The 17,389-nt window shown below is 40.7% G+C and overlaps 2 protein-coding genes across 4 annotated transcripts in view; one reads left to right on the forward strand and one right to left on the reverse strand.

Annotated features, from left to right (window-relative positions):
* Window positions 1-185: 185 nt before the first annotated feature.
* On the forward strand, window positions 186-4,873 carry cox4i2 (cytochrome c oxidase subunit 4I2). Its single transcript, XM_023415613.2, has 5 exons — window positions 186-349; window positions 2,149-2,248; window positions 3,190-3,354; window positions 3,977-4,108; window positions 4,429-4,873. The coding sequence occupies exons 2-5, from the start codon at window positions 2,149-2,151 to the stop codon at window positions 4,560-4,562; spliced, it is 531 nt and encodes a 176-aa protein (XP_023271381.1). The 5' UTR covers window positions 186-349; the 3' UTR covers window positions 4,563-4,873.
* Window positions 4,874-5,161: 288 nt separating this feature from the next.
* Window positions 5,162-17,389, reverse strand: part of bcl2l1 (BCL2 like 1) — a 30,738-nt gene continuing 18,510 nt past the window's right edge. For all 3 annotated transcript variants that reach the window (XM_023415609.2, XM_023415611.2, XM_023415612.2), the window contains exon 3: window positions 5,162-9,398. In XM_023415609.2, coding sequence (XP_023271377.1) covers window positions 9,255-9,398 — 144 coding nt within the window. In that variant the 3' untranslated portion in view covers window positions 5,162-9,254. The remainder of the gene's footprint in view (window positions 9,399-17,389) is intronic.

Below are 17,389 nucleotides of genomic sequence, written 5' to 3' on the forward strand. Positions count from 1 at the left end.
GAGAGTGAGAAGAGAGAGTATCCTTGTGTTGAGTTTGTGATCTGCAAACTAAACTCAACCCACTCTCTCTTTCTGCCTCTGCCAGTCCTATCACATGCTTTCCTAGATTGTTTACTTGCACTGGTTTGGTCTCTCTCCTTTCTAAGCTCCCTCCCTCTCCCTTGCTCTCTCTCTTCCTCCCATCAAGGCTCTCTTGCCCGCCCACCAGTTGATTCCTGCTTACTCTTATGTGGTGATAAGAGCAGAGACGAAAACGGGAAAGAAGGCCTGTACAGCCCTTTTCTCTCAGGATTTGGTCTTTTGCTGTTGCAGTTTCTGATACTTCAGTTGCACTCCCCTAACAACTACCGTGAGTATCTGCCTATGCTGGATCAAATAAACAAGACTATAATAGGTAGCACTGGAGGAGATGACAGTGGGACAGACCCCCCTCCCTCCTTCCTAACCCCACACAGCTAGGGAGAGTGGCGGACGTGCAGAAAAGATAGAAACTGTGACACAGATCGAGCTGAAAGATTTCATGAAACGCTTAAATGTGCAGCAGCTGTGTTGATACAGGAAGCTGAAAAATGTTCTCTAGACACAATGAAGTATGTAAAACATGATGGTGCTGTATTTAAACCACATTAAAAACATTAACTAGTGGTTAAAACATTTCTCCGTAAGAATTCTGTGCATGTTTTGTCTCTGCAGGAATAAAACACTTATATGAAAAAGTAAACTTGAAGGCTGAATGATATCTGTTACTGGACGCAACCATTGCTCCCTCCAGTTCCTTTTCTCATGTAATAAACAGTGTTCAGATAAAAAGACTGTATGTAACAAAATGAGACTTGTTTTTCATTAATTATGTTTCAGTAAACAGGTCAAATCTTTCCCCTCACTTCTGTCCCTCTCAGAAGGTCAGCATGGACTCTTAAATTGACTACCTGCCAATATCCGCCATTTTCACTCGCTGTGTGCTTCTGTGCGTGTGTGCGTGTGTGTGTGTGTGTGTGTGTGTGTGTAATAATCCACAGAAAGTCAGGTGAAAGGACACAAGCAATGTGAGAGATATTAAATCTTCAAGCATAATTTAAACAATTTTCCTCATCAATGACAAACTTAAATCACAGACTGTGAACATGAACCATTTTCAAAATTCAGTTAAAGGTCAATGCACTGTTGTCCACATGATGCGATCTGTTGTGTATCGCTGACCCTCAAATTCATCTGGCACCGACATCAAGGACGCACATTTTGCTTTTGCAATTAGTTTTTAATTTAATATAATTTAATATAATGCTAAAGCTAATGCTAATATAATCAGACAGAGAATCTCTCCGCATCACTGCAAAAATTCCCTGGTAAACAGCACTGTGAACTCTCCACTGGCTTTCATCCAAACCACCTTTATAAAGCACAAACATGATGGATCATGGATATTAAGAGTTTATTTTACATAAATGGATCTGTGCATATTTGTGTGTTTACAATAGCTCTTACAGAACCGAAATATCTTTCATGCCTTTCACTGAACTGCTGGTTGTAGTTACAGCTGCCCTTTAAATGCTCTTCTGTGCGTCATGTCGCGCATCCAGGTGCTTTTGTCCTGTTTAACAATGCAACTTACTTTGTAACAAAATAATATTGGATGTAAACATTTAGCTATATACTATATATAAGTATATAACAAAAAAAAAGTGACAGTATAGACTAAATATACTGAAATTCAGCTCTTCCACGTTCATTTGCACTGTTGGGACATTTGCTTTTAAAACAGGTATCTAAATCTAAATCTATTTTGAAATGAACTTTAGTTTTGTTTCACTGCCTAATGTAGTTTCACTGAACACATTTTATATAAAAATATTTCACAGAAAGGTTCATTTGTCTAAAAATATGTATTTTTATGCTCATTGAAAACTTCTAAATCTAATTCAGTCACCCGAATCTAAAAGTAGATCACATCTTTATATCGCTACTGTATATATCGCTAAGTGATTATTTTGTCCCTCCCAGCTCAGGGACCTGAAAGAAGTAACTTAGTTTATTAAACTCAATAATTAGCCACTTGTAAGAAGATTATTCTAACGCGGGTATGTGGAGAATAATTAACAAAGGTTGCTGTTCAAATCTGTGATAAACTGTTTACCTGTGTGTTTTCAGATGCTCCACCTGTCTGCAGGGCGCGTAGGAAGCCTACTGGTCAAGCGCGCGACGGCGGCCTTGTCCACCAGCAGCGCGAGGATGTCGAGCCACGGTCACGGTATGATTAGTGTTTTTCCACATCCGCCATGTAACTTAGTGCCTGTGAGGTAAAAGAGGGGAAGCTCCTCGTGAAGAAATGTCACTGTTTTCTGGATGAACTGAGGCAGATTCAGGGGGCGGGAAGTTTTCTTTTAGCTCTGTTTACATAACCGGGTCAGAGGTCACTGCAGCTGGTTGCTGTCCAAGTGTAGACCAACAGGTGTTCATCTCCAATAATGCTTTATAATTTATTTGTTTATCATTTTTGCAGTAATAATCAGAAACTACAAAGTAACTGAAGTTAGAAATGAATGCACTAAGAAATTAATAATATTTCCCTCTCAAATGTGGTGAAAGTGAAGTATAAAGTAGCAGAAAAATGAAATGCTCAACTAAAGTACCTCAAAATTATGCTTTAAATTACCTGAGTAAATACTGATACACTGAAATCACAACTATCCAAATTTGTGACCCTGCCTAAAGTCCAGGGAAGTACCATTATTGATGACAGCTACTATCAAGTCTGTGAAAAGTATGAAAAAACTGTAAATAGGTCAAAGATTTCAGTGTCACACCTGCACATATTTTTCAGAAAGCTACCTGGAGATTGTTAATGTGGATGTTTGCTGAAACTGACAGGTAGCCTACCTGGACATAACAGCAAAGGTTAAGACTAACAGCCTAAATTAATCTGTATGAAACCAGATTTAAATCAACTAGTTTAACTGAAATAAAAGTTCTCAGTATTTTAGTTTTATGCATGAGGTCTGATAATGTGCCTCTGTCTGTCCGACCAGCAGATGGCGCTGCTGTACCACCATGACTTCACATCCATGTATACAGATTGTCTTTTGGGCTTTTGTGTTTCGTCAAGTAGAATTCCCTAATTCTGGGTTTCAAAAATGTCTCTTGCCTGGATTTTGTTGCAGTATTTAAAAAAAGGTGACTCTGTCCCTCCAGACGTGGCAGAGACTACGGACATGTCTCGCCCGATGTACTGGGACCGTGTGGACCTCCCTCTGCCTGACAGACCCTACAAAGAGGCGCACAGTGCTGCTGAGAAGAGCCTGAAACAGAAGGAGAAAGGACCCTGGGGCCAGCTGTCCAAAGAGGAGCAGCTCGCCTGTAGGCAACACAAACACACACAATACACAGAGTGTGGAAATCCACAGTTTAAAGTTTACATTTATAAGCAAAGGAAAGTCAGTAGTGAAAAGTAATTTATTTAAATTTGCACTGTTGCATCAGTAGCAATTTAATTATGTCAAATGTTATTATACATCAGTCACAGGAGAGATTTTACTGCAGAACAACAACTTAAAATACATTTTGATCAATACCCCCAAAAAATTAATGTACTTGTACTTTTACACTGTTCTATTGTTTTTGACTTTAGTAAACAATTTAAATACTTCTTTCACTAATAGGTAATATTCTGTCTTTGCTTGGTGTTTTGTAAGTTCTGTAAGTTGGAATACTAATAGATTATTTTTTGATTATTATTTTTTTCATTCGATGGAGACAGTAGAGATTCAGACAGGACACACGTGGAGAGATAGAGAGTGTTAAATCCAAATGTGGGTATAGAGAATGATCAGCCACTGGACGCCCCAAACTACTCAAACCTACTCACTGACTCTGGTTTCACTCAGTGTTCAGTCTGGGAATCACAGTCACAGAGAGAGGAGAGGGTTAATGTATTTAATGTCTCCTCTTGACCTCTTGACCTCTGCCTCTCCGCCTGCAGTGTATCGGCTGGCGTTTCGTCATACCTTCCCAGAGATAAAGAAGCCATCAGCGGAGTGGAAGACCGTCCTGGGGGGCATCTTCATCTTTCTGGGCTTCACTGGCCTGGTGGTCTGGTGGCAGAAAGTCTACGGTAATAAATCTGCCTGCAAGTTTGCCTCAACATCACACACTTGTTGCCGCAGGGGTTTTTACGTGGTGCAGACCTGTTTCGCGGCAGATATTTTGACCTGTCAGTGCAGAAAAAGCACAGAAGTATCTAATAACATTAATGATGGCTCTGCTCCTTTTAAGTATAGTGCATGCACAAGAGCAGGGCTGCAACTGACTCATCTAAACCCTTTATTAGTGTCACGAGTAGCAGCTCTTCATGTTCATGTACAGACGTGTTTTTATATTCATATTGACTCCATTACAGTGTTAAATGATGCGCTGTGTATCTCTCTGTTCCAGTCTACCCTAAAACCCCCAGGACCTTTGACGAGGAGTGGCAGGCCAAACAGTTAAAGCGGATGTTGGACATGAGGGTGAACCCCGTCGAGGGCTTCGCCGCCAAGTGGGACTATGAGAAGAAACAGTGGAAGTAAAGAGACAGGTTGGACTGCGGCTGAGGTGGCTCACAGTTCGGACCCGTCACTCCGGAGCACGGCTTTGTTCTGCTCTGCGAAGCTGCTGCTGAGCTAAAACTGAATTTGAATGTTGCATTATAAATGTTAAAACCACTAGAAAGACGGAGCTTATCCACTGTCGGCATCTCTGGGGTAATTTTACTTTACTGTGCCACCTCTGGCCCTCAGTCAGCCGCCTCTGCCTCCAGCCGCTGCGACCTTCTGTCAGGGTGATAACTGTGCCCGTCCAGGTGTAGCCGTATGATAATAAAGTTTTGCTTGTGTCTCTGTGCCAGTCTTTTATTGTGTTTTTGTTTTTGTGTTGTGTTTGATTGACTGTCATGAAATCTGTACACACGTTGATGCTCAGAGTCCTAAGGATCATCTGACTTTTATTATAGAGCAACCATGAGTTTCACATTTGTGGTTTTGAGTGAAACGTCTCGACATCACATCGTCTGGATTGTCACTAAAGCTGGTATGTTAATGAATTCCTCTTTAGGATGAACTGCAAGAACTTCTCTGACCGTCTGACCCATTGTTCAAGACTCTGGAAAAGACGAGACAGACTCAACACGTCCTCCAACATCGGCTTTATTAGGTTTAAACGAACTTAAAAATTCTTACAATGCCATTCTAAGACATACAAACAGACCATTGGACATGGTTGTTCTAGACTCTTATGACCAACAAAAATGCACCAGAGACCCAACTTTCCTCTTTTGAAAATATCCTCTTGCTTTGTTTTTGCATTTTCTCGTCTAGTAGCAGTCCAACAGTCCTACAAAATAAAAGCACAATGAATGACAATGCACACCAATAGAAAGATGGTTTTTAGTTTTAAGGCCAAATATGCTTTTTACACCAAATATAAATAATGTTTAAAAGCCATCAGTTCTGTTTTTCTTAAATATGTTACTAAGCTAACGTACTATTCTAATTAGTTTAAATAACTAGCATATATATATATATAAGTATATATATATATATAGGGTCGTGCCAATGCTGTCACGCTTCCTTCATTTGTGCCTCCTTCAGGAACAAAAACTCACACGCATGCACACACACACACACACACACACAGACACACACACACACACACAAACACACAGACACACACACATACACACACACAGACACACACACACACATAATATGTAAGAAGGGGATTTGTTTAAGTGAGGGCCTGGACCGCAGAGAAAAGCCTACGAGCAGCTTCTTGGTGGGGCACACACTAGAAAAATATATATATACTGTACTGGAATGTATGAGAGCAGACCTTGGCTAATAAGATGCTCAGGACACAAGCATTTAGAGGGGGATACTCATCAGGTTTTTTTTGTCATTTTATTTTGGTGAAACATCGGTTGGTAGATGTACATGATTCTGTAAAGATGGAAAAGAGCAAACGTGAACATGAGAGATGAGAGATGACTCCTGCTTTGAAGATGGAGGCACAGCTGCACTGACAGTGTAGTGATGGATGTTTCCAGATATTTTCTTTACACTCCCCTCCTTTAATGTTTTCTCTGTGTGGCTCCACACGGTTGAATCTAGTGCTGAACTCTTGTTTGATGAGCTTCAGATGGCGCCTGTCGGTCCTGCACTGAAGCTGTATTGTGCTTTATATTGTTCTGCTTTAGCACACCGGGACATATTGTTGTGAGCTGCAGATTGGATTTGAAATAAGATCAAATTTGAAGCAGTTGGAAGATGCTGGGAATGGGGAGGGGTACATCCCCCACCACCACCCCTCTTTTCCCTCCCTTCCCAGTAAATTAATCGAGCTGCCAGTTGTTGATGCGTGAAACGCCTGGCGACAAACACTCCTCCGACTCCAGCTTTAAATTAAAGATTGAAAGATGTTGAGAAACAAAGACGAGGTCTCCTTCTCCCTGTCTCTTGTGGACTACATCTGACTGGCGGTTGTGTGTGTGTGTGTGTGTGTGTGTGTGTTACAAGCGTGTCTGTGCGTGCCGAGGTGTGTTTATGTGAAGCAGCAGGTGGGCCAGCTATGACTGACACACGTGACTAGGTGCAGTGACAGCCGGGGGACCGCAGAGGAAGAGGTGGAGCTGGATGGAGAGGGAGAGAGGAGGAGAGACGGATGGAGATTTGACAGATTTGAGGTGTCTGGGGAGGACGAGGTGGGGAAGTGGAGGGGCTGGACTGTGAAAGTAACGCGTGGATAACTAGGAGTGAGTGTGTGTGAGATGAGATATGAAGGTTCGGGTGTCTAGTTTTACGCATCTGCCGCCACAGACAGTTGCTGATTTGTTTAAGATGGTGAACAGACACGTTCTGACACATTTGTCATCAAATTCAAACCAAATAACCTCTGAAGCAGAACTGCATTGTCTCCTCACAGGCAGCTGCTGCTGCAGTTTGCTACATAAACTGATGTTTACTGTGACGTTAACATGAAACATAACTCTGACTGTAGGATCTGACTAATGGAAATGATTAGTGAATTAGCACACGGTGGAAAAAAAACAGCAAAAATAGTTTTCTGTTTGATCAGTGCAGCACATGATTAGGAAACTTAAAATGACTGATACTTTACTTAAACCCCCCACCACCATACTGAGCAGTGTATATAAACAACTATGGCAGCAACTAATGGGTATTTTCTTGATGACTTGATTCATCGTTTATTCTATAAAATGCAACTGAAAATTGTCTGTCAATAATCCAAAACCCAAAGAAATTCATTTTATCATTATTATCTTTTTTTTTTTATTGTATATAGACAGAAGGGGTAAGTTTAACATTTGAGAATCATTAACTAACTGTTGTCATTTTTGCTTTCTAATTATCAGTTATTTCCTCCATCAAGTGGTTGTAACCAGACAGACATTTTAAGTGTTAATTAACGTTTCATCAGTTGGCTCCTGTGAAACTTCCATAACTGGAGTATGAACAGAGAATAATTGATTGACAATGTGTATGTTCGCTGGTAAGTGACAACAAGGAGCAGGAATGTAAAACTGACTGGTTCTTGAGTTGGACAGTGTCACCAGAGAGCACTGACAAGTTTTTTTTATTTTTATATTTTTTTGTCTAATTTCGCCACTTGTTTGTATCTTGGTCACATTAAGGAAAAAAAATTATCACTATAATTTATCACTATCTGTTTTTTTCCCGCCTAAGAGTGAATTGTAAAACTTCTGATAACACACAGTTGGTGTTCAATCATAGAGAACATTAAACTGAAGCTGCGTTATATTGTCAATCATTCATTAACTGTTAACGCACTAGTTATGGATGCTTCACAGACGCCGTAATTGTCAACACATACATTAGTAAAACCTTATAGCTGCTCACAATTACATTTATAGTGTATTATAAACCATTTATTGCTTGTTTTTATGTTGTTTATAAAAACTAAATGGAGGGGAAGGGGTTAAAGTAAAGTGTAACCAAAATGACAGCTTAACATCCAAATATTCAAATATCCAAGTATCAACCCTGAAGACTGTCGAGATGAAAGAGTCTTTCATGCTGTTGAAAGATCTTTCCGAGTCGTCTGAGTGTCGCTGTGACCGGTGCCGCTCTCATCTGTTGTGTGTGTGTGTGTGTGTGTGTTGCTACAGTATTCGCTGCATTCTTTAGCTACTGTGAAGTAAACACGGAAGGTCTGAGCCACGGCACGCTGCTCGTCTGAAATGCAGTCACACTGATTCTGAGGAGTTGCCACACACACGGTGATCTGGCAGTCAGCAGGCTGACTAAACACAATCAGGATCAGATCAAGGCCAAGTGTGACCATGAAGCACAGATCAGCGGGAGCAGTGGGGTTTCAATGTTTCACAAATCCAAAAACCAAACGCACCAACAAACACAAACAAGCAGAGGATTTAGTTTCCCACAAGGTTTTTAGTTGAAGACTCCCATGTTCTGTTAACTAAAGTCTGTTTGACTCCTTTTCATGTATCATTCATACAAAACCTAGAAGCATGAGCACAGAGCAAGACAAAAGAATCCGTGTATGCAGTCATGGATTATGATGTTACACTGTATGTGTTGGTGATCAGGGCGGCTGGCAGGGAATGGGAACTACAGAAGCTGTTCAGGGGCAGGTGCTACATCCGTCCCTGCTTTTACTCTCCATATGGCACATACAAAGCTATTGTCGAGCTGTGTGTGGGGACGTGCAACAAAACAAGCTTCAAGACGAGACATGTAGAGCAGCTCAGGCTGGCTCTTTATATCAGACAGGTCTGGGTTAACTGTGGAGACTGGAATCTTTTTGCCTCTTTTGAGGATGAAAATGGGAAACAAAAATTTGTTAAAACTAAAACACACATACAAAAAGAAAAAAAAAAATCATACAGGAACAAGTGGAGAAAGGGAACAGAAAGAACGGTGATTTAATGAATTAAAGAATAATATGCCTGTCTCTGTATAACCATGCATTTTTCACCAGGGTGGGCGTAAGGTGGAAACATGAATAATTGTAACTCCTCCTCTTCTCTGTCTTTTTCTCAAAGTCCAACAATGTGAGGATTCTCAGTCCGGGGGGAAAAGTAAAGTAAACATCATCAGCAGTTCTGAGGAGACAAACAGGACCTTCATTTTAACTTTCGCGGTGTGTAAGCTGAGGGTGTTGAAGGAGGCAGGTGGAGAGGGACGTGGGAGACGAGCGTTAAGAGGGTTTTCGTCTATCTCCTCTCACAGGCGCTTTTGGGCGATCAGTGAGCCCACCACAACCCCGGTCACCAGGGTCATCCCCGCCAGCAGCCACTTCTTAAAACTCTCCTGAGACCTCCTGCTGTCTGCTGCTGCGTCCTGCCCAAAGATTTCAGCAAATCGCTCCTGGAAGACATGGAAAAAAGAAAGGGTTAACACCAGGGTATTTCCTGCTGACTATATGAGATATATTCAAATATAAAAAAACCCACACACATATACACTTCCCAAAACAACCCTTTAGAAAGAAAAAAGAAAGAAAAGAAAGCCACAGACAGGTTTAGAGAGTCAGGTAGATTCCCCTCTGTAAAGGTCTCCAGGCCTCAAACAAGCAGACAGCTGCTGAGACACCCACATCTGGGTATTCTTATGACTGTCACAACAGACATGTTCATGTGTGGAAAGTTCCATGCAGCACACCAATCACACAGGTAAGGCACCATCACAAGCAGAAAAAAAGCCCCAAAAGCCACCTTCATTGAAGCTGCTCACACCAACAACAAGATCTCATTGATTAAAAAGGAAAAAACCCACATCATTAAACCCTTAATCAGCAGCCGGTCACAGCAGCTCTCACTTTAAAAATGTTCCACCAAACCTCCCCTCCTCTTGCCTGCATCCTATCAGTTCTGCAGCAGATCCCTGCTGAAACACTGTTGTTGCTGACATTCTCTCCCACCGTTGTCTTCACTCTGCCAAGCCTACATTGCCGCCCACTGAAATCATTTCCTGGAAATGAGCTACAGAGCCTGCAGTTCTGATCTATGGCCACAGGGAGGCGGCAGCCAGGCTCAGATCTCATGTACAAACACAACAGCAGATCAGCTGAGGTGGACACAGTCCACTGAGTCACTACTGATGATGTTCATGTTGTTTCTACTTTTATAGTGTCAGAGCTTCACTCAGCTCACTCATGCAGCTTATACTGAATGAAGGTCACATGACTAATTAAGATGTCTGATTCGGTCATTATACAGGCAGGACAAGAGGTCTACTGTGGGTCGTTACTGCTGAGAAAGAGGACGGGAACAAGAAAGTGAAAGGACTAAGCAGGAATGACTGAGACACAGAAAGAATGCAGGGGTGGGGTTGGGTTAGGGGCTATTGCTGGAAACAGAGAAACAAAGCAGTGGATATCATCATAGCTGTATCAAAAGGAGTTACAGGAACATGGGGGCTGTTCCAGAAAGTTTAACAAACTCAGCTGACTAAACTTAACTTAACACTGAGTAAGCAATCTGCGTGGTAGGTGAAAACAAGCTCCAACAACAGGATTCCCCATGGCAACCGATAAATAAAGTGCAGAACCTCAGCTTTCATCCAGAGATAGAAATGCCTTACATGCCACATTCAGCTACGTTTAGACCACAGTCACACTCACTGGGCATGTTCAAGTTTCAGGGCTCTCACAAACCCAGGAGTTGTTGAAGGGAACCAGCCAGTGAGCAGTTACTAGTTGGAGCCAAATGGACACGTGAGTGAAACAATATGAAGAAGTGACAGTCATAAATCAGAGGTGGTTCACAGAGAAGGGTGGTGACTTTCATTCCTAAGTCATTCCAGGAGCTTTAGGTCATTCTGATTTTGGTTTGATAACAGAGGTGTGGAGTTCAGTTTCCTTCACGCCCCCGCATCTCTTCCTGCTTGATATGTGACATCATCACCACAAATGGACCATTAAAGACTAAAACAATGCAACTGACTGGTCCCTGAGCTCTCAGGAAATAGGCCAACAATGACACACACATAATAACAGGATTACTTGTAAATAATTTAAGTATGAGACGGATGTTGGTGCATTTCTGCAGAAATATGATGCTACGCAGGGGTTCTAAGGAAACAAATCTTAACTTTGTGGCTAGTGTTTCTAAGAACATGCAGAGTGTGAATGTGCAAGTGGAAGATTAGAGATGGTGGAGATGGTGCGGTGGTGACCTCATTCATGCTCCGACCTTAACCATAAACTGATGGCAGCCCTATGCATGTGTCATCACAAGAACTTATTTATAGCACCATTTATTGTAATAAATACATTTCCGTCAGATTTTCTCCTAAGCTATTTATATGTTTGTGTGTGTGTGTGTGTGTGTGTGTGTGTGTGTGTGTGTGTGTGTGTAAGCCTGGTGCATCTTATTTATTGGTTTAAAAGCCCATTAAAAAGCACTTGCTGACATCCTTCATCATGATGAACCATCTGTACACTGTTTTGGTTTGTTTCAAAATTCAGAAGGTGATAACGAGGTTTTTCCCATAAATGCAACCAAAACATTTGTTGAGACCTCCGTCTAAATCTTTGGATCTCTAGGGCAGGTTGTGGGTTCAGAGAGCCAAGCTGGTCTCACAGTAGAGTCTTTCATTCATGGTTTCACTCTATTAAATACACACATGAATACTTATACTGTAAAACACTAATCAAAACATCCTTGAGAGGCTTTTACACTTGAGTTGAGATCAGTAGCCCCGGTCAATGAGTAGCATCTAAGGAATGTGTAAATATGTAGCTTCGTGCACACAGAAGCAGGTCTGGAGGCTTCACTGGAGGCCTGGCTTCTTGTCATACAAAGTTCAGTCAAGGCTAGAACAGGTTGGCCTCAAATACTGACTCTCTTTACCAAGGCCTTGTTAATGATTGTGAGGAATCAAAGAGACTCTTTACTGTCTGTGTGTGAGGAAGCTGCCAAGAGGATTAAATATTTGTCTTCAGTTTTACCGACTTCCTCTTGGCCATTTTTAGAAAAGGCTATTGATGCAACTTAAGACACAGATGATAACATGGATGGACACACACACAGGAGTGTGTGCAACAAGAGGCTGGGTTGAAAGCAGTACTGGAGGAAAGTTGCTTTTAAGTGTCTTGATTACTGAGCAGCAATAAAGTAAAGCAGCTTGAATTATGCACAGGGGATTGATAAATGGAACTAAAGTAAATAATGACGTAGTGTGATTACACCGTACTGTACATCATGTAATACGAGTCAGTGTTTTACTGCTGCCCCTTAAGTGTTTCTTAAGAGCTGTGTGACCGCTGCCTAGAACAATGTGAGGAATGAGGGTGTAGAGAACAAAACTACAGCACCTTGTGATGGTGACTGACACCTGTAAAATGGACATGTCAAGACATGTTACTATGGAGGGCAGGAAAGATATCATGAAGCAATGTGTCTATTGATTATGTGATAGTGTCATGTGATGTAAAGGAGCGCTCCTTCAAATGCTCGACAGCTAAACATTACTTGTTCGGGTATCTATTTATATTCATATGCTTTATTTATTAACAGAAGTCTTGTCTAGATTTGCTTAGATTTAGCTCAACAGCTAACATCTGCACTTACTTGTATGAGTAAGACCATGACTCTTCTTAGCAATATTCAAACATAGATATTTTACCAAAAGAACTGTGGTTAAAACCTCCACCAGAATCCCCACAGATGTCCCTGTTAGGGCATAAATCACTTGCACTGACTAAAGCAGAGTCTGCGCTGGCTCATTTAATGTGACTGGAAGAATCCACATAGACCAAAGGGGGCAGAATGGCTTGAATGATGAGGTTGGTGGCATTCTGTGTTTTTGTTATTGTCAAAAAACAAAAAAATAAAAACCAACAGTGCTAATAATATAAATCTTTAAAAACAGATCACAAATATGGATTCTTTTTTTTCTTTAAAAAAAAAAAAAAAGTCTTAATAATGTTCTAGAAAAGCTGACCATCTACAGTGGCCATGTTCATAGTAATGAAGGAACATGTCTGCCAGTTCAACAGTGAGGCACATTAATTGTTTTTGAACAACAATGAAGCTCTATGGCCCAGGTGAAGATATAACAGGCTTTTATACACTTATTGGTTAGTAGGTTAGTCATTGCTGGTTTTAGTTAGGATTTGCTGCTCATAAGAAACATATAGAATATCACCAGACTTATCCATAATAGAGACTGCTTTTGAAAACTGAAAATAGTCCCGAGATCCATCATCTTCCAAGCAAAACAAGTCAAATTTGAAAACAATTATCTTGCATAAATAAAGGCTGCAGCATCTAACATATGGTATAGGATATTAGTTAGCAATTGTAATGAACCTTTTATGTATAAAACATCGTTTTTTATAGAAGTTTTCCATCCTTTTTCAATTTTTAAAATATGTCTGAACTACAATGCTACAGTATTATTCCCAAATAAAATACCAGTTTGTATGCCAAATATTGCACTGTCAAAATGACAGTTAACAAGCAGCATCAGAAACTTTACTTTCTGGTGATATCTATCTTTGGATCACACAGGAGTTACCTGTGTTGGCCTTGTTCATCACACAGGTGACGAGTTTACAGCCTTTGAAAGCATGAAAAGAGGTATAGATGATCTTTAGCTCTGATCTTTTGTTTCCGGAGCCATGCCTTTACATACTCTTAGTTTTGGTGACAGGTGGGTCGTCAGTGATTCAAATGAGATGTTGCACACAAACAAGGACACACTCACGCAAAAAGACACACACACACACACACACACACACACACACACACACACACACACACACACACACACACACACACGTCTCCTAGTCTGTTAGCTCTCTCTGATCCGTTATTGCAGCAGAATAAATGCAAAGACGTCAAACCTGCAGTAAGCGATCTCTAACAGTCTATGACACTCCTGGACACTTGCCCAAACCCTGTTTTCTATCACACAATAACACACAATAATAGAGTGAACAGCTCAGAGATTGCACGTCACCTACCATCCAAAAACAATCGAAGCAGTTTCTTAACTATTGGTTGTTTATTTGACATATTTAAATGGATGAATCACACTACACTGCAAGCTAGCCATTCCTTTGGTGATGCCATCATTGGTACCAGGATGTCATACTATTATTTGAATTTAAATATAAATCATCTGTCACATCACTGTCAGTGCCTGCAGATATCTACTACTGTTCCTGTTCACATCTTTGCATATGGATACACGTTTCAAACTATGAATGAAAAGAGATCACTCTTCTGTTACCTCTCTGCTTACCATCTCCATTTCTTAACTTAAGAATCAGGAAATCAGAAAATACATATTTTTTTAAAAACTTGATTTTACAGAATAAAATGAAATTACGCGCGGGGCCCCTGCTTTATTTCTTTAGCAGCATTACCAGTCAGCTCACTGTGCACATGTCAAGGCAGCACTGTCGGTTTGATATGCTCAATCTCCCATAGTCCCACCTGGCAGGTAAACCCGGTCTTTATCTGCTCTCTTCCTTTCCCTTTCACACGGTCACGCCTTTATTTCTTTATCTCTGCTCCGTTCCCAGAGGAAATCAGGTGCTAGGCAGCGGCCTGCGGAGAGCTTTCAGGCCTCGTCTCTGTTTCTTTTCTGCTTTTCTACCTCTTTAACTTTCTCTCTCTTTGTTAGCCAGGGAAAAAAAGGATTAGCTCATGAAAGCATAAGGTTGGATGTAAGAGAGAGAAAGGGAGAGAAATAGTAAAGGGGCACAGGGAAGGAGATTCTGCAGTTGGTTGCCACGGCTACCGGAAAGCAGCTGATTAGTGTGTGTGATGTGTGTGAGTGTGTTTGGGCCTGTAGGTCCATCTCTGTGGCTGATAAATGGCCCAATACTACATGTGGGGAAAGGAGCGTTTTAAGGATCATTAGCAGCAGCTTCCCATTCATCAGCTCTGACTTGTCAGTTGCTCCAGTGTTGCACCATAACAAGCTGCAACACTAAAATCCCCTGATGTTGAAATTCTCTGAACACGACATGCGCGCGCGCACACACACACATCGATTAACACCCAACATCCTCTTAATTTTAGGCAAAACAGGGCTGAAGACAGAATGAAATTCAATAAGGACACTTTGAAAAAGTACATTGAGATAATATTTGCAATCCTGTGTGCAATCATTATGTCAAACTGAGTGCCTATAGTATCAGGCCAAGTGAGCAAATACAGACAAATCTGTTTATCTACTTCATTACTTGGTAAAATGACTAAAAGTTAACACATCCCAAACAAACAATTTTCAGTGATTGGTAAACAAATTCATGGATTTAAACAATTTATCAAGCAAAAATGACAAACATTTGCTTGGTCTAGATTCCAAAATGTCAGGATTTGCATATCATTTTATATACTTTTAGGGTTTGGGACTGTTAATTGGACAGAAGAATCATAAGACTAGAGCCAGAGCTATAAACTGGCCAATGCACAGACCAGTATTATCTTATCACAACATAACATGTCATACATCAGCTGATAGCTAACAAGAAACTGCAGAGGAAAAATGTCAAAGATTTGAAGTCAAAGAGATACAACCTCACAGTAAAAAAACTGACCACAGTTGTGTATTAAGTGACAGATGAAGTTAAGTTTCTGTTGCCATGCGCAGTCAAAGATATTAATACAACTTTGAAGGGCACTATTTGTAAAGATCCAGGCCAGGTTTTGCAGGCTGCTCCATAAAGAAGGAACCTTGGACTGATATAGATCTAAGCTCTTTTCTCTACTTAACTGAATCAATGAAAACCCTCCTTGAAAGGTTTTTCCAATGGAATGGATCAGTGCTAAAATAAAAGGAAATTACAGTTTTATGGAGCTATGAGAGCCAGTAAACAAACTTAATTGAAAAGGGTAAGGGCCCATTGGATGTGGGTTCCTGTTGTTTCTATGTAACACATATTAGACCTGGATTTCCCTCTACATCATAATATTCTCACTTAAAGCTCAAGTCAATTGTGACTGGTATTGTGATGGATGTGTCGAGCATTGTTATGGTGCAATAAAAATATAATTATCAAAACAAAAATCCTGGGGCCTGACTGAAGATTAATTGTTTAATCAAAAAACAATCAACATCTTTATTGCCAAGCAAAATGATCATTCATTCATTTCTGTGATTAATTTTGTTGTGAATTTTGAAGTTCAGCTGTATATTCTCTTAACAAGGTGAGTGTCTCTCTGTGACTTTGTGAAACATCTGGTCTGGACAGCTCGCTTTCAACAGACAAGGACCACTTTCTAGCAACCTGCTGAGCATGTGACATTCAGGCCGCACTGGCCACAAACTGCGGCTGGAAACCGGTCGACTGTGATGAAAAAGTGCTGGCAACAGGAAGGATGTGGAAGGTGCCATTCGTATGCAGAGAAGAATTCAGGGCATTCAGTATTACCAACTACAAACAGTACTCTGATAGAAGACAAAGATTCCTCCCTCTGGACAAACACATAAGAGCCTCTTTGAGTGTGTGTGTGCATGCGTGCATGCGTGTGTGTGTGTGTGTGTGTGTGTGTGTGTGTGTGTGTGTGTGTGTGTGTGTGTGTGTGTGCGTGTGTGCAACACTCCCTCTGGATAGCAATGACTTGACAAGAACAATCTAGATCAACCAGCTTTGAACCAGTCCCATCCAGAGAAAAGGGTAAAGGTTAAGTAGAAAGTTACAGGAACTGTAGGAGGTTCATCGTGGGAATAAATTAATCATCAATGCTGGTATTGATGATGACACACAGGTTATGGTTTGGTGTTTTAAGCTTTTTTAAAAACCATTTGATTCTACTTTTGGTGGCTGGCGCTTTAACATGTACATAAACTGTAGTGAGCAGAATCAAATTAAAACTCTGGCAGTTTTTTTTTTTTTAAGAATCCCCAGTTTTGATATATGTAGGTTTCCTGGTGCAAAACCTAAAGCATGTAAAACTGTTACAGTATCTGATGAACAAACACGACTCCAAACCACAATGAGCATGTTTTGAATTCCATATGCATGTGTTATGAAGGGTATATCTGTATATCTGTAGTGTAGGATTGAGCAGAGTGTACTGAGTCATGATAAAGGTCACATGTGCACAGTCATCAATGTACAGAAAGGAGAGAAAATGACAGAAAGAGTTTTCTCTTCTAGACTAAATATAATGTTTATGTTGTTTATACTGAGACAATACATCCTCTATTTCCACATGTTTGAGAGGGCTGTCTAGAAATGGAGACAATATTATATAAGAGTGATTCTAAAGAATAATTTATCTTGTGTGACGGCTTGGTTACACTGATTCTAAATAGGAGGGAACATTTAGAGATGGATTAGGAACCCAAAAATGAGAAGGCAAAGGACCTAAAAACATGGGGTGAGGAAGGAAAAG

The sequence above is a fragment of the Seriola lalandi genome, unplaced genomic scaffold, assembly GCF_002814215.2.
Source record: "Seriola lalandi dorsalis isolate HSWRI2012SDOR001 ecotype SW California unplaced genomic scaffold, Sedor1 jcf7180002054554, whole genome shotgun sequence".
Lineage (NCBI taxonomy): Eukaryota > Metazoa > Chordata > Actinopteri > Carangiformes > Carangidae > Seriola > Seriola lalandi.